The sequence below is a fragment of the Megalops cyprinoides genome, chromosome 10, assembly GCF_013368585.1.
Source record: "Megalops cyprinoides isolate fMegCyp1 chromosome 10, fMegCyp1.pri, whole genome shotgun sequence".
Taxonomy (NCBI): domain Eukaryota; kingdom Metazoa; phylum Chordata; class Actinopteri; order Elopiformes; family Megalopidae; genus Megalops; species Megalops cyprinoides.
The window spans coordinates 9,226,538-9,248,533 of record NC_050592.1 but is presented as its reverse complement, the minus strand read 5'-3'; the positions used below and the strand labels follow the sequence as shown (position 1 = coordinate 9,248,533).

Genomic DNA, 21,996 nt, shown 5'->3' with positions numbered 1-21,996 from the left:
GTAACAGCTCATACAATGTAAGTTCCATTTTAGTTTCACAAATTTAGTTTCATATTGGTTACCACAAAGGCATTAGTTTGTGCAATTACTTGTGTCTTGACCAGTTATATAACGTCCTTAATAAGAAAGGATTGATTATGACGCAAAAAAAAAAATTAACAGAACCATATGATGTCCCCTTAGCTCACTCCTGATTGGAGAAGGGTAGACAATATTGACACTCTGATTGGTCGATATTTCCCTCTGGAGCTCATCTCATATCTACATTTCTTTACAATAGAACCCCAGGGTCACAAACACCCTTGGGAACGGAGGTCACACATAACCATGAAATGTTGCCAGCTCTGAAATAAACTGGGTGACTGTTGTTTCAGACATCACTCATACCGTAATACACTTAAATCGTACCTGATTATTGAAAAAGTGCAAAGCAAGCAAAAAATGCAGAGCAAGCATCTATTTTCCTATTCACAGTAAAATATAGAGTTGCTATGCTTGCAATGATATACCATATTTACTTGATTAAAGGTAATACTTTTTGACAGCTATTTTGGGGAGATGATCTGAAATCAGGTGTTTTAATACTTTTTCTATTTTACATTTTTACAGGTAATTAAAAGTGAAGCTAACTAGTTTTAATTTTTTAAATTTCATTTTAATTCCTGGGATTTTTTTCTACAGCTGGCCTTGCTTTGCACTCATTTTTCTCCTCAATATATATATTTTTTTAATTTAAAGAAGGGGAATGTCACTTTCATGCTCCTCAGGTCTTTTTAGAACTTAGGCTTTTATGCAAAAGAACAGAAAAATGGCTAAAGAACTGCGCAGCTCTTACCAGGAGGATTTTAAAAATAATTTTAAAAGTATTACTGTTAGAAATGCAAATTAACCAGCAGAGAGAAGGAATTTGGCCTGTTATAAAGGTAATGATAATATATGATTAAAATAATAATGGTAATAAAATATTGTAATACCCACCCTGTCACTGCAACTTGAATTTTACTTCTTGAGCTTTATTTTTTTTTTGTGGCCTTTGACTGACCTCAGGCGTTTTGTTGGTCCTAAGATGAGAAGTTGTTTTATAACTGTTGTAACTTTGATGCTGCTATATATATGGGGTTCCAGGTCAGTCATATGCACTGCAGCATTTGTGAGAGTATGGTGAGAACCAGTGTAATCAGTACTGAGTGTTTCACCGAAAGCCCACATGCCACAAAGCAGAGTGCCCCCTCCCACGGCACCACTGCGCACGGCACAGTCACACTTTCCTTCCCCTCCCCACTATACCTCACTACACTCCCCATCTTCCTGTATGCTTATTCGCCGGAAATCTCTGAGGGTCAGCGTTCGACTCCCTCCCTCGCCCGCTCCCCCCTCGCCTCCGCTGCCCTCGGGGACGAGCCGAACCATGACCTCGTCGTCATCAACGCACCAGCCCAGCCAATCAACGCTTGCGCCATCAGGCAAGGGGAAGCTAGCAGAGAGAGAGACAGATTGTGGGTGGGGTTACACTACAAATATACATCAACTGAAAAAACAGGATACTGCATTGTCTTATGTATTAAAAGCAGGAGCACTACATTGTATGCACTCACTATTTAGGTGGCTAACTAAAACATCTAATGCTTAATCGTTATCATAAATAATAAGAGAAATATTTAAGTTGAGATACATAGGCTTACACACATACACACACAGTCAAACATTCTCTTACCTGAGTTTCCGCTCTTCATCACTCCCCTCTTCTTGTCTTACTTCATCCCCATCCTCAGTGGGTGCATGAACCCTTGGAAGCTCCGAGTCCTCTGGCTTTGTTTCCCGCTCGCCCTCACTGGGAGACGGAGGGGTGGACAGAGAGGAGAAGGGGAGGCAGTCCAACGCTAGTAGGTTCCTTGTTGGTCTCCTCCCTGCTTTTGCTTTTTCCCCCTCCTGACCCCTTCCTCGTCCTCTGGCCCGCTCCAAGATGTCTTCCAGGGATGAAGTCCGTGGCTGAGGCCCTCCCTGAGGCTGGGAAGACTGAGGGATACTGGCAGCTGAGGACCAGCCTGGGGTTGTAAGTAAATCTGGGACAACAATGTCCGGGATGGATGCACTTCTCTGCGTCTTGAGCCTGGCCTTTTTCTGGGAGCTTTGCCTAGGTGCGCTCATGGACAGCTCTGGCTCAGAGAAGGTTCGTGGATCCGGGGAGACTCTTTGGAGAGGGCCAATCCAGAACACCCCTCTGTTCACTCTGAGGGAGCCCTGGTTTAGCGTAGAAGGAGAGTGAGGTGTCTGAGCGGACAGATGGGCAACCCCTTGGAGGATTTGGTGGCTGTCAGAGTCAGAGTTGGAGGACGAGTTTCTGTTAAGCGTGAACATTGCCTGCCCTGAGTCCAAGGAACCTTTCCTGACCATCTGTGGCGGGGGGCTTTGCTGACCGGTTATGGGCCGCCGCCTTCGTAAACGAGGCGAGTTCAGCTTACGAGAAAACCTCCATGTGTCTGTTAAAAACTCTTCTCCTGACTGGCTGTGGCAGGAATCTCTTCTTGAACCCTGGTCTGACAGCTGGCCCTCTGAATCTCGCCGGGTGAATTTACCTCTCTGCAAACTTTCCTTAGATTCAGATTTGTAGATTTCAGTATCCACATTGAATTCTTCACCTGGTAAAGAGGAAGGCCTTGGTGCTGACTGGACTAGTGAGGTCTCTGCATTTTGCACCTTTTCCAGAAAAGAGGACTGCAGAGCATTTGATTGGCTCTCTGTAGAGTTCCTCTGTGATGTTGCATGTGTGTCAGGGTTGGAAAATAAATGTTTTGATCTAGAGTGATTCCAGGTGACCCTTCTTTCTTTTATACCTGAAAGTACAATTTCAGCATATTCTGCTTGGTTACTTTCACTCTCTTCCTCCTTTGACATCACCACACCCTTTACCTCACGCTGGATATTTTTCACATCTCTGCATCTTGATGCAAAATTCCCACGCGCTGACTGGCTGCATGGATTGTATCTGCCTAGCAACAGAAAATTCATGTTTTTCAGCTGGTTCTGCGTGTTATTTTCTCCTTCTGTTTCTGCCAATGGTAATGCACCATTTTCTGATAGTCTGTCAGTAGTTTCCTCTTTTGGCCTTTCATCCGAAAGTGGTGCCTCCTCGACCTCTGAGAAGTTCCCTGGCTCCTCTTTCTCTTCCTCCTCACCCTCTCCCTTGGCTTCTAATAGAGGAGGAGTCTGTCTCTCTATCAACATATCTGCCTGTCTGAATTCCCCCAGTTTGTGGGCTGTTTCTCTCTGTCTCATGGTTGCCAAGGACTCCTGCATGAAGAAAAATAATTAAAGGAAAAAGTGACGCAAGTGAGAGAAGAGGCTTTGTTGCAAAAAAAAAATTAATCTTGACTTTTGCATGAGCCCACTACCTGTGCACTGCGTATGGTTGTGACCCACAAAGCGCAGCTGTCTTGGCTGGGGGTGGTGACCATGTACACACTCACTGCACAGCCCAAATCGCTCATCTCCGCCAGCACAAATGAACCTATGAGAAAGAGAGCCGGGGGGGGGGGGGGGGGGGGGGGGTGCACTGAGTAAACTAGAGGAAGGGGGAATTCACAGAGCACAGATTTTTCTTTTTTTTCTGCCATAAGAAGGAAAAACTCAAATTAAAATCCAAATGAAAGCATGGCTGAAAATATTTAAATTGAAAGTATTACAATGCCATGACCACGGAAAAAAAAAAAAAAAAAACTCCTTTTGCTCTGTCACGCAATGCTAAATTTCCCATCCTGCTCAGGGAAATGCAAAAAATGGCAGCCCATTTTGGAGACATTGGCCTCAGTTACGGTTATGCAAAAGAATCTCACACATGTTTTTGACTGTTACACATCACAGACTGTGACCCCTGGCTAGCTATTAACAAGTTATTATTTTATCTCCACCCGGAGGCATTTTTTGAGCGCTCATTTAAAGTTTTTTTTAAACGGGGCAGACCCTCAGAGCTCACATTTATCACCCCAGCGCCAAACGGATCCCGAACTCACAGCCGTCTCTGAGGGCGGAGCAGCGTATTCTGTCCAGGGCAAGCGGGGGCCGTATCACTTTCAGCTTCTCCGACTTCCTCTGCGCCTTCGTCAGCAGCAGGACATCCGAAAACAGCAGCAGGACCGCCTCCAGCTGCAAGGGCACACAGCGACAGTCGGGCTACCACGAAAAAGTCCTGCCGCTCACAGGAATGTGAGCAATGCTGTGTTTACATCAGCACGGCTTCAGATACACATCTAAATGTGCTTTTTTTTTGTACCATCTCATATATGCCACTTCTGGCCAAACGGAAATGTTTTTACATTTTGTTGATTTGGGTCAAGTATCAGGAAGTTTTGATTCGCTCATGCAAAAGAATGGTGCAGGAAATAAATGTCTTGCCAATTTCTTGCAATTCTACAAAGGATTAGACACAAAAAAGAACCAGTGGCAGTTAACTCATCGCATAGGTTAGTTCTTAGTTGTGACTGTCTGAGAAACCAAATAGCTGTTAATTGCCATATTCAGTAAATATGCTAATTAAATAATCTATCCTGCAGCTGGTTGCAGCTGCAATGTAGACTGAAACCTGAGCTACTGTGCAAACACATATTGCTGGTGAATTCTAAGCAGAGGCGTTGTGTATTCTTACACAGTTAGGGAACGGTCATTAATAATGTAGATAACAAATTACCTAACAGAAAACCGTTGATTTTCTCAAACAAGCACATTGAAACTGATGTCACACTGATTGCTGTCATTCTACACTTGAATGCTAATTATCTGACATGTATGCCAACTTGACAAGTTTAGTCTGTTTTGTGAACAGCTTTTGAAAACCGGATGAAGTGTTCACACGTAGATTTATGAACGGCATCAGTTACAGCCCTGTGACACAAAAATATGCAAAAGGTTATCCTATTACTCTACTATAGCTGAAAACGGAGAAAGAAAACCTATCCACGACTAAAAAGATTTCATAACCGGTATATACTTCTAGCATATTTTCCTCCCCTGAACTACGCGATAAACAAAACTGATTACATGAAGAGCTCTCTGCATTTACTCTCCCTGGTATGCACTTGCTGAGCTGCTTTCTCTCGTGTCCTCTGAGAGCAGTTCTGCACCGCTTACGCTTTGATGACATGACCAGGCCATCCACCTGTCTCCATGGCCCACGTCCTGCTCCGACTGACCTGCTTCCTAGCCATTGGACCACAAAAAGCTGATGCTATTACACCAGAGTAAGCGGATTCGTGTTTTCTTAGTTTTAAGCCTTCGCACTGACAGCTATGGCTCAAATACAATCATATACCTCAACAAAAGGAACTGAAATACGCGTAAATGTGCACTGAGTTAACAAGTAAGCAAACAATGAAGGGCGTTTGACCTTTGACATTGCTGGATGAGATGAAAATGACCATTTTGAGCTTTTTCATGCTGACATGCGACAGTGAGAGGTACACTTGAATGTGGCCGGTGAGAACAGCATAACATGCTGTATGGAGTGGAACCTACCTTGTTGTCTTTCCTCTCTCGGATCTTCAGTGTCTCCTCCAATAGTAGTTTGCGTATCTCATGGGGACCAACCCCCTGGATGGGGCTTGTCAAATCAAAGCGGCAAAATTCACGGATATGCTGTGAAGGAGATACAGACCAATCATTTGGTTTCATTGCACACGCATTTGTTCTGAGGCACAGACTGTTGTTTCCACACAACACTGTTTTGCACAGCCTGACCTTGTCGACTTCTTCACTTATCCCCTCTATCACTTCATATCCTTCAATCCGTTGAGCAGACAGAGAGAGGGCAAGCTCATCGTCTTTCACTCTCAGGTAGTCATTGATGCTATCCAAAAAACTATTGACACTCGCAAGCTGAGGGAGAGAGACAGAGGGAAAGAGAGAGATAGGGAGAAAGACGGTGACACATTTGGCACGCGTGATTGTTTATCGTAAATGAGTAACATTGCAAGAAAGTGGTTAATCGTGGGCAGATCAACCCTGTATCATGATTTTCAATCTATTTCAGTTGCGTCTCAGACAAGTAAAAAAAAAAAGCTGCACAATTATACAGTTCGGTAACAGTTAGGCCACATCAGTTTCCTCCTTTGTATCTCAGTTGTGTGCATGTTCTCTTGGTTTACATTCCCTGCGTTACAGCTCAGTTTTACTGCTAGAGCGGACAGAGCTGAAGGATACATATTTTACGTATCAAACAACAACAACAACAACACAAGAAAACCTGAGAAAAGCCACAAACTCTGCCAGCCCTAATGTAACCGAACCTGTACCACAATGCACTGTGGAAGCCAAGCAGCACCCTGTGGTAGAGGAGTCAAAGAACACCCTATGGTAGAGGAGTCTAATAATGCACTGTGGTAGGGGAGTCAAACAACACCCTGAGGCAGAGGACTCAAACAACAACCTGTGGGAGAGGAGTCAAGGCATGCCCTCACCATTCTCCTGACAGAGTACTGCGTCAGGGCGTCCTCAGTGGTCTTCAGGATGGCCTTCAGCAGCAGAGGGTACTTTGTGATCCTCTGGTGAGGCTTGGCCTGCATGTCGCCCAGCCGCATCCTATCCACCTGGGGGTGAGACTCCACCCACTGTGGGAGGAACCAGGGGGAGTCAGGCATACAGGCATACGTATAGGCATACACAGCCCTAGTAGTGTCTGCTCACAGAAGCAGAAATGCTCAACATCAACACAGAGGTGTTCTGGGACATACTGTATAATAAATCTGTCAGACCCGCCTCCAGCCAACTCCCTGTTCAGCCACGCCCACGCTCTGAGTCGCCTGAGTTTTGACCACCTGCAGCTAATTCTGTTAATCACCACTGGGATTTAAGGACTGCAATTCAGGCACCTCTTTGTGAGGTATTGCACTTGTTTGCTGAGCTGGTGGTGGTTGTGCTTTGCGCTTTTTCCGTTTAGACCTGTTTTCCTGTATGTTAACTCTGCTTATTGTCTGGCGATTAAAAGTACTGGAGCTCTGCACTTGGGTCTTCTGACTCTTTCGTAAACAAAATCCCTGAGGAAATGACACTCCTTTTGTCATTAAGCAGCATGGTAGTATTTGCAGGCTCTGAAAAGACCCCCTTCTGTTTATGTTAATTATAATGGTTCCTGGCAGAATAACACACTAAACCTACTCATACATTTATCAATGAATTAGCACAAGAACATAATCATGAAACGTCATTTTTATGCAAAAGCCTAATCACTGTTTTATTAGTATACATACATGCATGTTACTATGGCGATTTGCATCAAATGCAACAAAAATGTATCTGTTTTCTTAACACAGCACATATTGCATATTAGTAGTTTTGCACGGTAATGTTGCAGAATTCTGTGTTGTGGAACACAAATGAATTTTTGTTGTCCACATGCAGACACTGCAGCTGCAACCTCCAGCAATACCTAAAACCACAACAAAACAACGGCAGCCGCACAACTGATATTACTCATTTCTATCCTCGATATGTTGTGAGTCTGTGTGTTTGAACGCACTGTGAGGTAGGTGTGGAATTGAGGATTAGAGATGATCTGTCTGCGGGTGAAGTCCACAATCTTCTCCTCCTCCCAGCAGTACTGGAGGTACGGGAAGAAACGTTCATTGAACTATGAAAGAAAGAGAGAAAATTAGAAAACAGACGGATTACATTATTGACATTTAGGAGACACTCTTATCCAGAGCAACTTACACAATCGTTTACATGTTACTCATTTATACAGCTGTATACTTACTGAGGCAAGTCTGGGTTAAGTATCTTGCCCAAGGGTACAACTGCAGTGCCCCAATGAGAAATTGAACTGGCAACTTCAGGTCATCATGTCAGGTTGAGTAAAGAGATATATATAATAAATAGTATCTGCATGGTGTATGCATTCATATACTATAAATACATCCAAAATGCACTGCAATACAGTAGATGCTACCATTTCTTATATACTGCTGCCCATGCAAAAACCAAAAATTTATGTATTACTGCAGGGCAGACAAAGCACACGATTGGTTTAATGTGACTTGGCTGATTGTCTAGGTGCACCTGCAGACAGCCGGCCTCCAGCTTCAGAGGGTCAAAAGGCTTCCCTGTAAGCCTGACTTCCTGTATCATGGGCCACATCACTTCCTCCCAGAAGAGGCGGTGGGCATGAAGAATGGAGGGGAGATTAGAGAAGAGGAGCTGAGGCTTGACCTGAAAAAAAAAGCAAAACAAACAAAAAAAACATGAGCAAATGTTAGATAGATGCGGCTCAGCAGTCTTTAGGTCATGAATGCTCACTCCCACACACCAACTGATTTCCACGTAATCAGCTGCTCAAGCACAAATGCAATCAGGCAGATCCGACAGGCAGGCACAGAGACAGTCAGACAGACATATATAATGCAGCGAAATGTGACTCAACACTCTCGGTCAGTCGCAGTATGTTGCCTTATTTGGAATTAATTAGTTTCACTCTGGAGTTCAGTGGAAGAAGCGTCTAACAGTAACCATTACGTTACATTACGTTATGGTAAACGGTAACCGTGAGCTAAATTAAAAATTGATTACTGACTGACCTCCGATAAGAATCCTTTTTGGTGTAGATTGATCAGGGCTGCAATCACCAGCTGAAAAGAACAATCAAATCAGCTGGTCACTAAAATATAAGCAGAAAAGGACACACGGCCCAGTAAACTCCTATTAACTTAGCACTTTATGAATAACATACATAAGAATATACATTAAGAATAATATACATTTAGTGGCATTGCTTCAGTTTTTCCACATTTATTTTTGAGATTTGTGAATGAATCAGAAAATATCCCATGAATGCAACAGCCTTTTCAAAAAGCTTTTGGCGGTTTAAAAGTGGGTGAAAGTTCATTTCAATTGATTTGGTTATTTAACTGGACAGTAGCTGAAAGCTCATTTCTAACAGCAACTGACGAAATCCATTATGTTATGCATTATGCATGCATACACTGAGAGGATGAAAATAAAAAATAGTTGTAAAAAGTAACTCACATCAGTAACAATTGTCAGTTTGTTGATGTAGCTCAACTCAGTATGAATCAACTCCCACAGCGCCTCCTGCTGGTGTCTCTGCGTCTTACTCATTGTCTAAAGAGGAAAACAGAATGGATGCATTTTTATCACTTACATCATCAATTTATTCAATTCATTTATTCAATCATCAATCATCAAGTATTCACAAAACACATTAGAGTTTCAACAACTAATACTACCTCTACACCATTAAAGGTTTTTATCTGTTGTTTTCATAACAGAAGGTTAACTGCCTCCATCATGTGACATTATTACGAGGCTTAAACTGTGAGCTCTACTGCTGTGTCTCCCCCTCTCCCTCAGTACCGAGTGAGAGTGTACAATGTCAGTCCAGCTGCGTTCCAGTGTGACACCATTTGCATCCCCTCCTCCCTTCCATTCGGGCAGTGAAGGAGTAGGAAACGATTCCAGAGTTTGTTTCAAGGCCTCCAGCTGGCTGCGTTCCTGCGAGAGAGAATGATAAGTCACAGTATGACATTTAAGAATGAAAAGCCTAGCAAATATGGAAAAAAAAACAGTTGAAACTGCAGTGTACTCCACACTCATGTAAGGTCTGTAGGAACTGAGTTCCAACCTGTGTGTATATGCATGTCTGCACATGTGTGTTTATGTCAGTGAGCATATGTACAGGGTGTATGGGGAATACCTCTGGGCTGGGAGACTTGTCAGACACTCCCTGGCTGAAGAGCACCTGTCTCAGTGCCCCTCGAGGTTTGACACTTCCAGACACTCCCTTGCTTAGTGTAGCAAAGTCTGAACCCAACCCCTGCTTCTGTTTCTTCTGAAAATTATTCATAAAGCAGTATGAAAGTGTTTTCATAATCAAAAAAAGATCAAAAAAACAACAGAGTGTGATGAATAATAGAAATGTACTTGTAAAGATGCATAAATATGATTTGGCATAAGAATTCAGAATGGAAAGAATATTTGCCTACATGGGGAAATACAAATCCATAGATGACATACCTGATACCCCAAAGTATTGAACCTCTGTTTCTCTGCTGCCCCCCTGTGGTTCAGCAGAGCAGTTATTCCATCAACCGCTGACTCCATATCTCTTTCGACCATCCATGGTCTCTCCACTTCATCATCTCTTCCTGGATCCCCCTGTCCTGAGGCCCAAATGCTTGGGGACACTTCCTCCGGCTGTGTTGCATCACTTCCTCTTACATTCAAGGCTGACGATTTTGAGGAAGGGCTAGAGAATGTCACCAATATTACTGTTAATGAAATATATTGCAGCTGCGTTTGAGAAATTACAGCAAGACAGAAAGCACAGAGCAGAGGAGAGGAGAGAAGCTGATGAAAACAAAAGCACTGTAAAGTTTGTTTTTACATGAAGTACAGCTGAGCGATAGGCAGTACATATTTTAAATGTAAATAGATTGTAAGCGTTAGACAGTAGAATCAAAGAATATGAGTCAAAAGAAAATAATTTCTTTCAATAATTTGAGAAGCACTGGGTAGCAACACACAGATGCATGTGCTCTTAAGCAAAAACACAAACATACACACAAACACACACACACACACACGCACACACATCTACTGCAGAGAGCCTTTCAATCATCAAGCATTTCAAGATATATTTTACCAACGGCCGAGTTAGCCTATCAGATTGTAAATATCTGCATAAGAGATGGCCACTTTTAGTAAGAGGTAAAGCCTGTTGTGAAAACACAGCCATACACATACACATACACATGTGGACATGAAGGCTATAACCCTGCATACAAAGTGATGTTGCATCCCTCACACACATACACCAAATGAATTCACATGCAGCTACTTACCTTCGTAAGCTACATTTCATCACTGTCTCTAATTACATTTGTCAGTTGAATATTGTACATTCACACACTAACACATACATATACACACCTAGTCCTGATAGTTTATCGTATATTGCCCAAAGTGGCAGATGCTTAAAACAGAGCCAACTCATGTGCTTTTCTTCAGTTGTTGGAAACCAAACAGGTACTGCTTCACACACATACAAACACACACACTGACACATCCAAGTATACAACAGGCAACCTTTCACTCTGAACTACACAAGTACCTGAACACATATAGTACAATGAATATAATTGAGAGAAAGGATCTCTAGCCTGAAAATCTGAATTCAGAACATGCCTGCTCCTCAACTCATGTAACTTCAGTCATAAACAATAAACTACCTGGGTTTTCCCGGATCCATCTTGTTCAAATGATCATATTCAGTTGATGACAGGTCTTACTTGCTTCCTCTCTTCCTTTCTCTTTATCAGTCCCTCCCTGTGGCTCACCCCTGTCCTCTTTTAACTGCCTGAACAAGAAAGACGGGATTCTTCAGGCCACAAATCTGTTTGAACTCATTAATTTGTTCCCCATGTTTGGTTGGAGGGATTTGGGTGCGATTTATATCACGTGGTGTTTTGTCTCATTTGTTCTCCGCACCGATTTCTTCCATTTTTGTCTCTTCCCATGTCAGTAAGTGGAAGAGGGTTTGGGAGGGTATTGACTTGACTTGGGAAAAAAAAAAGTGAGAGTGAGACACAGGCTGACGGAAAGACAGACAAACAGGAAAATTATGGAGGGACACTGACACACTCAGGGATGTTGTTGATCGATGCGTACCATTTGAAATGAGAGAAATCCGAGGTAAAAACGAGTGACACAGAGACACAGATAGACAGACAGACAGTGAAGGGCAGATACAAAGGCACACCATGAAGAAAGGAACCAGAAGGAGACAGGAAGGTAGGAGACTCAGATGGACAGATAGGAGGCTCAGACAGACAGACAACAGGCAGACAGACAGACAAACAGCAGACAGATATAGGGGACAAAGCAAAAAGGAGACAGAGGGAGAACATGAGAAATGTAATTACAAATGCTGCAGACAAGAATGCAGTGAGACAACATACCAAACCTGGAGCTCACTGACGTATACACAGAAAACCCTCAGTGCGCATGACACACTCACGCACGTAAAAATATGCAAATCTCTTACCAAAAATCACAGAGACACATCTGTGGTTTTTTTTTTTGTATAAAGATTTATTTGCCTGTTTTAGTAATTCATTACAATGGCATTCGTATTCAACAGGCACCTAAGTCAGGGGTTCTGAAACTCGGTGTTGAGGAACTCTCTCTCTGGTGTAGTTGCAGCCCATCTCTTGATCAGATAATGCTTTTGAAAATGTGTTTAAGTTCTTCCATAATTTTTTCTCTATTTCCCTATTTTTCAAGGACATACAGCACCAGTCAAAAGTTTGGCCACACCTGATTGAGATAATGGGTTATATGGGTTATATAAATTAGTTTCTTAGACAAATACAGTTCAAGCCTATCTCTTATAAAAATATGTATTTTTAAAAATCATTTTTGGCTTCTTCACAGTATCTAAAATATGAGATAGTTTTAATTGATTATATTGCACTGCTCTGTTCACTGTGTAATTCCATTTGCATTATTTCATAGTTTTGATGTCTGTCATAGTTTGTTATTCCAAAATGTGGAAAATAGTAAAAATAAAAACACCCTTCTAAGAGTAGGTGTGTCCAAACTTTTGGCAGGTACTGTATTTCCTACTTCTAAAGGACACCTGCAATATACAACATTGCAGAAAATGACATTAGCTCACCTGACCAAAAGTTCTGGGACATGAATGTGCAAAATGTATTTTTCACAGCGTACATAGCTATCTCTGACATGAGCGGTTAAATCGTGCTTCATTAGACGTTTTTCGTGTCTTCTTAAGAACGATTAACCGCTATTTAGAATTCACTGGTTGTAATTATGTTTCAAAAGAAAACCAGCACTCTCCCCAGGACTGAGTTTCAGAACCCCTGACCTAAGTGAGTAAGGGGTGTAGTATGGAGCAACGAAGGAAAATTCACCCCTATTCTTTACAAATCAAGAAATATACATGTACATGAGCAGTATTATTAAAGTGAGATCCAAATAATAGCTCACCCAGAAGAACAGAGAAAATATGTAATGAAAATTGTAATGCTAATAATTAATCACAAAATGTGATTAGAGATTAATCTCAGAGTCAGAGTTTAAAAAATAGTTTTTAAAAAATAATGCTTTTTCTTTTTAAAGTGTTCTAGCTTGCTAGATATACTAATATATAGCACCGTAGTAGTCTAACATTTGATTAGGAATCGACTCTGTGGAACTGTTATAGTTTCCATCCAGACTATACATCAGTTAAAAGCCATCTGCCTGTTCCCTCACACAGTTAAAAGTGCAATGGTGGCCTGGCAATAATCGGAATTAAGCATAATAGTATAATGATAAAAAAAAAAACTCCACAGCAAAATACATGAGACTCAAGAACTACAAATCTGACCTTAGTGTGGTTTGCGCCTTGGTGTGTACATATACATATATATATATATGAAAGTGTTTGGCTCTGTGTGCAATATAAGGTGCAGAGGATTTGCAATATAGAGACACATTGTTATTCTGTATTCATGGGGCCTTGGAACAGTGTATAAATTGCATGGCACTTTAATATGGGACAGGTGTGTCTTTGGACCTCTTGAATCAAAGCACTAGATCTCTCCCTTTCTCTCCATTAGTGCTCTTATCACTTCCTCTCTTTCCCTCTGGTGGTTTCCTTCCTTACCCACTACAGCTGAACCCATCAAATCTCAGTTACTATGAAACACCATGTACACTGCCCTTTAGATACCGAAGTTGAATGCTTTCAACCTTTCAACCTTTCTGGCCAAACAAAAAAAGGGAACTTTTGACACTGACTGTGTCCATAAAACGATCTGATGATCATACAGTCTTCTTCAACATGTGAAATGCGAAGGATATGTTGAGAGGGACTCCCTGGAATCCCTCTAGGTAAAATATACCCTGGAGTTCAGGGACAGCATTCAGCACTCCAGTGTAGGAGAGCTGGGGTTTGTTGATCACATTTTTCTCTCTCTTTTTACCACTTTTGGAATCAATAGCTGCCATTTAGGTTTGGCTGATAGCAATATTGAGCAGGGGCACTGAAGCATGACAAATACAACCTTCCCATACACTCCTGTGCCAGCAACAATTTTGCAAACTACAACTCCCACCATGCACCACAGGAAAGCAAATGGCGAACAGAGGATAGGTGCATCTCCTGCTGACATCATCTGAGAAGCTCAAAGGCCCCTTGACGAGTTACTAGAGGGTGCTGTTGCGGTACAACGAGGGGGCTGTGACTGATATGAAGTACCCTACCCAGGTGAGACAAAAGCGAATTATGTTCTGCCACTGTACGCTCCCGGTCACTGTTGGCTGATGACACAGCCGAGACTCAAACATGCAGGGTTGCAGGGTTCAGCCTGGACTTGGAGTGAAAAAATTTACCCACAAGGCCACTCAAGAGCCCTCGGTGGAGCTGTCTCTGCTGTGCCGCTGTGTAGGATCACAGAATTAATCCATGGTCACACATGGCATGTCTCAGCGGGCCTACTTAAACCCAGTCAATCAGTGAAGAACGCCAGAGGAACTGCTCTATGGAGCTATCCGGATTAGTGCTCTATGGAGCTATGCGGTTTACTTTTGTTCGTGCGGCATTTGCATATCTGGACATGAACTTTGGCAGATTTGTGCATACACTTGCAGCTCTGTCATGTGTTCATTAGTTGGGAAATCCTTTTTTCTGTCTGACAGTGATGTCTGACAGTAACTACCATTTATGTGTCCACGTGCATGAGTGTGTGTGTGTGTGTGTGTGTGTGTGTGTGTGTGTGTGTGTGTGTCGGTGTGTGCGTGTATGTGCGTGCATGCACGTGTGTGTGTGCGTGTGTGTGTGCGCGCATGAATCGCTGTGTGTTTATGCGTGTGTGAGTCTCTATGCGTGTGTCTCTGTGTGCATCTGTCTCTACTGGATGGGGAATTTCATCTCTATAACCTCTGCACATCCTGCTAGTCCCATCGTTCTCAGTGTTTCCACTAGCTCCTGTAACATGCAGGAGGAGAGAATCCCTCTCCCTTCACCGCCGCCCTTCTCCGCCCACACCTTCAGCATCTGGTACTGGCTCTCCTGAAAGGTGTGGTTGTCCCTCTCCGCCCTCTCAATTTCCCTCTCCAACACACCCAACCGCCTGACCAGCTCCTTGAAACGGGCCGCGGGGATGTGGTCCAGCGCAAAGTAGATGAAGTGAGAAGCTGAGAAAGACAGAGAGAGTAAGAGAGGTTTCAGTCAACGCAACCGACCTGCGTGCATCAAAGCATCTCGAAAGGACACACTAATGTACACATGCACGCACACTCACAGTGGCCATTCTCTCATCCACGCACACTTACTTTTGATCTCCTTGGGGACACAATCCGGCAGTTGAGCCTGTAGATTCCTCGAATCAGTGCTGTAGATCTGGTACAGAGCTGGAATGGAATGACTTTCCTGCCTGCACAAATCTTTCTGGGCAGGAGCACTGGGAAGCAAAGTCTACAGACAAGAATTTCATGAGCAAAGCATGGTATTTCCTGCCATCACCGGCGCAAGGTTCTTAACAACTTCTTTACATTGAATTTTTTTTTATTTGGGGAAAGCCTTTTCTGAATGACATGCATAGTTTTTTATGTTACCCATTCTTGTAACTGGTTATTCATCAAGTCAAGATACCCTGCTCAAGGGTATATCTAAACGGCCTCACCTGGAAATTGAACCCGGAACACCTTAAAATAGTACACCACACTGCTACACACTTAGTGGAAGATAATGAATCGCTCAAATAATGTTTCTGCCTTATGTTCCCACTGCACAAACGGTACATTATTGGCATTTAGCAAACGCTCTTATCCAGAGTGACCTACATCAGTTACAGTTTTAAAACAATCCATTTATAAAGTTGGATATTTACTGAGGCAGTTGTGGGTTAAGTACCTTTCCCAAGGGTACAGCAGCAGTGCCCCAGCGGGGAATCAAAACGGCAACCTTTCGGTTATGAGTCTTGCTCCTTAACCGCTATGCTACACTGCTGTCCTGACTGTGGGAGCTCTACAAATTCAGCACCTCCCTTTATACAGGTGCAAGCTGCAGCAATGAGAATGGCAGCGGCGACAGTTACCTCTGAACAAACGGTCTCGACCGTAGCAGATTCTGGGGGTTTCTCATGCTTCGTGCGGTTGCCACATATCATAAACCCAGTTATTACGGCAAAGGCAGCAATAAGACAAGCCACACCCACAGCCAGGAACCAGGGGGTAAGGGAATCTGTGTTGGGGGGAGGAACGGAGAGAAAACACCGGTGTAGATCTGACTCACAGATGGAGAGGCACAGACGGATTTCAGCTGTGAGAGCTCAGTGGACTCCACAATGAGGACAGGACAACTGGCAGAAGTGCCCAGTGCGCAGTTTTCAATACTAACTCTGAAGAATCCATCCTAATTCAATGTGCCAGCATACTAACCTGGGGCAGGTCTGCCCGAGGGATCGACTGCTGGTGTGGTGGGCTGATGCAGTTCTTGGCAGTCTTCATGGTCAGTAGACCTGAAGGCGAGAGTCAGAGGAAAACACTCAGCGGAGGCTCAAGTGGGAAGTGCATCAGTAACTTAGCACCCATTCGACAAAGTTGACATCTTCAGGCAAATAAATGTAATAAGAAGGGCGACACACAGCACTTTGATACTAAGAATCCACAATTGGTCTTTCCACTCTCACTCCAACACTTTGTTCTTGTTTGCCTTTTGAGAACAGACTACGGTAAGTACATGAACAAAAGACGCAATGCTGCTAACGCGGTTATAAAGGTTGGTGAATAAACACATAAAAACACTCTCACAGACTGATACTCACCTCTCACATTTCACACAGACACCATCTGAGCGATAGTGGTGAGGCTCGCATTCACATTCTGCATTGCTGGTCGGTGTGCCTACGGAAACAACAACAGCAATATTTGCACAACCCTCACTGCGCAGCCACTGATTCCTTTAATTGACCATTCAAATTGTACTTCACCCAAATTACATTACATTATTGGCATTTAGCAGATACTCTTATCCAGAACAACTCACATCAATTTCAGGTTTTTACAGCTTTATCCATTTATATAGCTGGATACTTACTGAGGCAATAGTGGGTTAAGTACATTGCAACAAGCAACCTGTTAGTTAGGAGTCCTGCTCCTTAACCACTATGCTACACTGCCAACCAAATGACAGATGGGGAAAAAAACGCAGATTCAAAGCCATTACACACTTGCACGTGCACACTCTCTGGAAGAGGTGGAAGGCTTTGTATCAAATACTTTAAAAAATGCGACAATTTTGAAGCCTAACGAGAACATTCAATCTGTGACTGGTGATTACAGTGACCTTAAAAATCTTCAGGCTACTGGTGTCTTCCCCAAATCCATCCCCCAACACACATACACACACACACACACTCACAATGTCTTTTTAATCTCTCTCCACTTCCGCAAGTTTTGCATGCTCGGCACTGTTGGGTGTTGATGCCGATTGTCTCCATGTAGTACTTGTGTTTACAGCCGCACTCTCTGTCTTTGACATTTTGGCACGTGGACAACTCCACCTCAAAGCTGTCTGTGAAAAGTGCATGAGAAAAGATGGAAAAAAAAACACTGGGAACGATGATGCTGCACGCACAAGCTGTAGAATTCCAACAGAAAAGAAAGAGCATCCCATTCATTTAGCATGGGATCAGAGGGAACTCAGTGCAATGAAAGATATAATTATAATACAGCTATGATATAATTTGCCAGAGAAGCAATGTTATTCTAGAAACTGAAGCACTTAATTCATGCTGCCTGAAACCTATAGAACAAGGACAATGACCCATGATTATCGTAGCCAAAATATAACCACAGATTTTTTTTTTACCGGTTTTGCACTTTCTACAGCGGGAGCATGTCCTAGCATAGTTGCTCTGCTTCTGGTAAGTCTCCGGTGGGCATTTACTGCAGGTACTGCTCATGCCTTGTCCACGACATTCAGCCTCCAGCTTAAACCCTGAGAAAGACCATTCACATGGATCATTCATACGGATTGTGAAGTGAAGAGGCACATACTCACCGACAAAAATGACTATACATTACACTCATAAATGACAATACATACTACATTAAATGAGAAACAAAGAGAAAGACGAAAAGAATATTATTATTATTAAACTATTATATTCAACAGACGCTAAGCACAAGACATATAAGACACTATAGAACACAAGACACTACAAAAACACTGACATCTATAAAAACAGACTGCCCAGATGACAATACCTGGATGACACTTGTTACAGCAGTATCCAGTGATCTGACTCTTAAACTCGTCTTCTTTGCAAGGCTCTGATTGGTTATGGTGACTGTCTTGTGGAGTTTCCAGTATAGCCATAGCAGTACACATTGGCAGACAGAACTGAATGTTACAGAGCAAAGAGAAGGCAAGGAAAAGAGAGAAAAAAGTATGTTTTTACTCAGTATGAATACATTAAAAACAAAAACAAGTAAAGCAGTGTAACTTCTAACATATTCATTTACAATGACATTTATTCATTTGGCAGGCGCTTTTATCCAAAGCGACCTACAAGTGAGGTAGAGTGCAACACAAGCAAAAAACCACTAGGAGTATTGAAGTTGTTCAATTTTGCAAAAGTTTCAACTAAAATAGAAATTGTGTGTATCTTATGGTCATATATACCACAAATGTCAGAAAGTATTTGCCACTGCCCTTGTAAAAATGTTCAACAAATTGAGGTATTTCGGTTGCTGTGACAATTCAGTCTGCATGCAGTGACAGCCACAGTCTGAGGGGGCAGCTGGAGTAGAGAACTGGATTACAGGGCGCATAACCTTGAATAACTGATAAAAAAGTAAAATCAAGGCAAAAATAACAACATAAAAATAATGCATATACACTGTAGATATCAATTTATATATCAAACTCAAAAGGTGTAGATGAGCTCTAGGGAAGTCTAGTAAAGCCATATTACATACAACATGTTAATAATGTGCCTCATAAATGTGTATCACAGAATTGAATTGAATTGAATCCTATGCTGAAAACGCAGCAAATCCAGCAAATTGAATTCAGACCACCTTTTACAGGTAATCTAGGGTGCCTTACAGGGAATGCGCACTCAGTCGTATTGGGGCGACCGCGGTGAACCCTAGGGAATTGCTTGCGTGGGAATGACGTGTAGAAGCCTCTCTTGACGTCTGCTCTGTTGATACTCGACTATTATCGAGTCCGGGGCCGAACTGATGTGTAGCAAAGTAAAATTCACTTTTCTTGAATGAAACGGGTAAAGCCTGAAACATTTTCTCACCACAAAACAGAGAATATAAAAGCTAGTTTTTTTCTTCCATTTTCCTCTCTGCTGTACTCTGTCCATTCTCGCATCCTCCAGATGTCACTTATTCCATGTGGAACTAGAAAGAGCAACACCACTCTATTAGACAGTTCAATAACAAATACTACATAATACAGTTATATTTAATTTATGAAACAAACAAACAAAACAGCCCGCGAACCTCCGTTATTTCACTTCCTATTTTCTTATAAGAAACGGTGGCAGTGCAAATATTTCGTAGTACACGACCCTTAATCAAACTTCTAAAACACGGACAGTTACAAGATATCGGCGATAATTTTAGATATCCGATGGGAAAAATATCTCAGCATTTTTTTTTTTCCTTTTTTGCCTCCCGAGACAAACCTCAGCTGAACCTCAAAGGCATTCTTTTTCTTATCTTTTATACTTAACTTTCGATTTAGCCTAAAACACCCACACAATCTCCCACGATAATATGCAGACTGCAGCTTTTTAAATTTATTAGACTTTACCTTGGAAAAGAGTAATCCACCATTTAAAATGAATTTATGAGACCGCCCGTCTTTATGGAATCGAATCGCTGTAGTTTTATTAACTAAAACGGTCAGACATTTACTTGCAAAATCTACTCGCGAAAATCCTATGCATTTCCTCATTCGAAAAGAAAAGGCTGGGGCGGGCGTAAACGGGAACAGTGGTACGTCACCCAGAGTTTCTCAACAGGGCACAGTGCTTGCGTTTTGGTAGTTGTATAATGAGTCCTGGGTATACGAAATAAACAAGTTTCTTACGAGAGCACTGTGAGAAATACGATACGGATACAGCACAGAGGCATAACCCTGGCCCCGTTCACACATAGGCCAACTACGGTTACGAGGCCGACGTTAGCCCTCGATACGTTGAGTTCCACATAGTACGGTTCCGAAAAATGGACACAACCGTAGGCGTACTTGACAGGTTTTGTTAGAGGCAGGTAGAGTAAACCGTTGCTAAGTCCGGTTCTCTCAGCCCGTGTTTGCAGTGCGGGCTGGTTCTAAGTTAGATTGCATTATATGTGGGCAGTGCAGTCTGGCTGAAAATAAACATGTTAGTTTGCACCACGTTTGGTACAGTAGGACGCATTTTTCCCCCAGAAACAGACTCATCTCTCAACAAGATTATTTATTGATACATTCTTTTGATATCAGCCTAGTAACGTGTTCATAATTGCAAATCTTGATCCAGAAAACATAAGGGTCACATTTATTCACTCCTCTAAATAGCATTTTAAACAAAATCCAACAGAACAAATCTACCCCAAGATTTTGCTCATTGGAACCTCAATGGGGAATTGCGTAGAGGCACTCAAAGATTTCCCCTTCCCCAGTGGTATATGAGGAGGTAACACGTGTAGATTAGAGTAGGTTGATTGGTTGTGTGCTTTATCATGTTTAATTTCAGACAGCACAATGAAGATTTCAGTAAAAGGGCCTTGACTTCCACAAACTGGAAGATGGCTACAGAGGACATTTTAAAAGTTGGTATATACCACTTTCCACTGTGCTGTCCATTATTAGGAAATGTAAGGCCACTTGCAACCCTCACAGAAAGAGGATGCATGTCTGTCGTGCTTTCACTGGCTGTATAAAAATACTCAAAGCAGCATGCAGTGTTGGGGAGGAGGAAGTCTCCTTTTAAGAAAAGCCACAGGAAGGAGCCACGCCTGCATGCAAACTAAATATGAATGACAACTGGAAGCATGTCTGATGGTTAGATTAAATGAATATGGAGTTTTTTGGAAATGCTTTATGTTTGGCATAAAAAGATGAAGCATATGTTGAGGAAGAACCTATGCCCATTGTGTGAAAGGGTTCATACAGCTGCTGTAGCCCCTGTTAAGACTGGGGGAATTAAGAACTCTTAACATGTATGAGAATATTTTGGACAAAACCAAGAAGTTTGTGTGTGTGTGTGTGTGTGTGTGTGTCTGTGTGTGTGTGCTGACAGTGCTAAGTGTCACTTATACGTAACACAAGTGGGCAGTGATGACAACAGCCCGGCTTCTGACATGGACAAACTCACTTGGACACAGTGGATGGTCAGAGGTGGAAAGGATGGCCCGTGCTGGGAGGGGCTCTTACAAATTTGTAGGAAGGTAGGGTGGGTTTAGTCCAGGCAGAGACATATTCATGGCGGGTCAGATCATTACGTGTCGCAAATAGAAAGAGAGGAGAAGGGAGTCGCTGAAAAACAGGGAAGTGAATTTGACATGAACAAGAACTAAAGAGCAAGAGAAGGCTACTGGCAATGTACACAGCTAGGGAGTATGAAAGTGGAAGGGTGGCAGGGCCAGGAGGAAACTGTGGGGGTATGGTAGGGGTGTAAGGACCAAGGAACTGAAAATTGAAATTATACAATAACAAGCCCAAGAGAAACTTCCTCCAAGTTTTCTATTATTTCGTATGCAGTACTTGTTCACTGACGTTTAACGAGTGCTCACCAGTGCATTTACAAGTACTTCCTTTGCCAAAACCCACATCCTGTCTTTTTTTTCCCCTCAACGACACATGGCTGCCACAGCAATCTGACAGCAAAACCTAACTCTGGGCGCATAGTAATATGGAACTTACGTATTCAGAAAGCATTACTGATAATTCAGAAAAACTGCATCATCAATCATTCTTTA

The 21,996-nt window shown here is 42.5% G+C and overlaps 2 protein-coding genes across 5 annotated transcripts; both read right to left on the bottom strand.

The window, feature by feature from the left end:
- Positions 1-3: 3 nt before the first annotated feature.
- Positions 4-11,305, bottom strand: plekhg6 (pleckstrin homology domain containing, family G (with RhoGef domain) member 6). 3 transcript variants are annotated; one of them, XM_036538122.1, is made up of 15 exons: positions 11,232-11,305; positions 10,018-10,249; positions 9,698-9,832; positions 9,358-9,495; positions 9,010-9,105; positions 8,562-8,612; positions 8,047-8,196; positions 7,508-7,618; positions 6,450-6,599; positions 5,731-5,868; positions 5,509-5,628; positions 4,011-4,143; positions 3,393-3,508; positions 1,715-3,291; positions 4-1,474 (listed from the first exon to the last, which is right to left on the bottom strand). In XM_036538122.1, the coding sequence occupies exons 1-15, from the start codon at positions 11,249-11,251 to the stop codon at positions 1,282-1,284; spliced, it is 3,360 nt and encodes a 1,119-aa protein (XP_036394015.1). In that variant the 5' UTR covers positions 11,252-11,305; the 3' UTR covers positions 4-1,281. The 3 variants fall into 3 exon arrangements, with proteins under 3 accessions (XP_036394015.1, XP_036394016.1, XP_036394017.1); XM_036538123.1 differs by having other exon boundaries at positions 9,698-9,829; XM_036538124.1 differs by lacking the exon at positions 9,698-9,832.
- A 3,546-nt stretch (positions 11,306-14,851) lies between these two features.
- On the bottom strand, positions 14,852-20,012 carry tnfrsf1a (tumor necrosis factor receptor superfamily, member 1a). Of its 2 annotated transcripts, XM_036538227.1 has the most exons (10): positions 19,844-20,012; positions 19,326-19,428; positions 18,280-18,415; positions 17,882-18,010; positions 17,432-17,584; positions 16,836-16,914; positions 16,450-16,529; positions 16,107-16,252; positions 15,343-15,484; positions 14,852-15,204 (listed from the first exon to the last, which is right to left on the bottom strand). In XM_036538227.1, exons 2-10 carry the CDS (start codon positions 19,389-19,391, stop codon positions 14,918-14,920), a joined length of 1,218 nt encoding a protein of 405 aa, XP_036394120.1. In that variant the 5' UTR covers positions 19,392-19,428; positions 19,844-20,012; the 3' UTR covers positions 14,852-14,917. The 2 variants fall into 2 exon arrangements, with proteins under 2 accessions (XP_036394120.1, XP_036394119.1); XM_036538226.1 differs by lacking the exon at positions 19,844-20,012 and having other exon boundaries at positions 19,326-19,435.
- Between the last annotated feature and the right edge of the window lie 1,984 nt (positions 20,013-21,996).

Excerpts from the sequence above, each read along its gene's own strand:
- plekhg6 (XM_036538122.1), bottom strand. The coding sequence starts at position 11,251 with ATGGATCCGGGAAAACCCAG. Across the intron at positions 7,619-8,046 it reads TGGAGGCCGGCTGTCTGCAG|TTCAATGAACGTTTCTTCCC; the intron begins GTGCACCTAGAC and ends TTTCTTTCATAG. Across the intron at positions 3,292-3,392 it reads CAACCATACGCAGTGCACAG|GAGTCCTTGGCAACCATGAG; the intron begins GTAGTGGGCTCA and ends TTCTTCATGCAG.
- tnfrsf1a (XM_036538227.1), bottom strand. The coding sequence starts at position 19,391 with ATGGACAGAGTACAGCAGAGAGGAAAATGGAAGAAAAAAACTAGCTTT. Across the intron at positions 16,915-17,431 it reads AGAGAGATTAAAAAGACATT|GCACACCGACCAGCAATGCA; the intron begins GTGAGTGTGTGT and ends TTGTTTCCGTAG. Across the intron at positions 16,253-16,449 it reads CTCGGGCAGACCTGCCCCAG|ATTCCCTTACCCCCTGGTTC; the intron begins GTTAGTATGCTG and ends CCCCCAACACAG.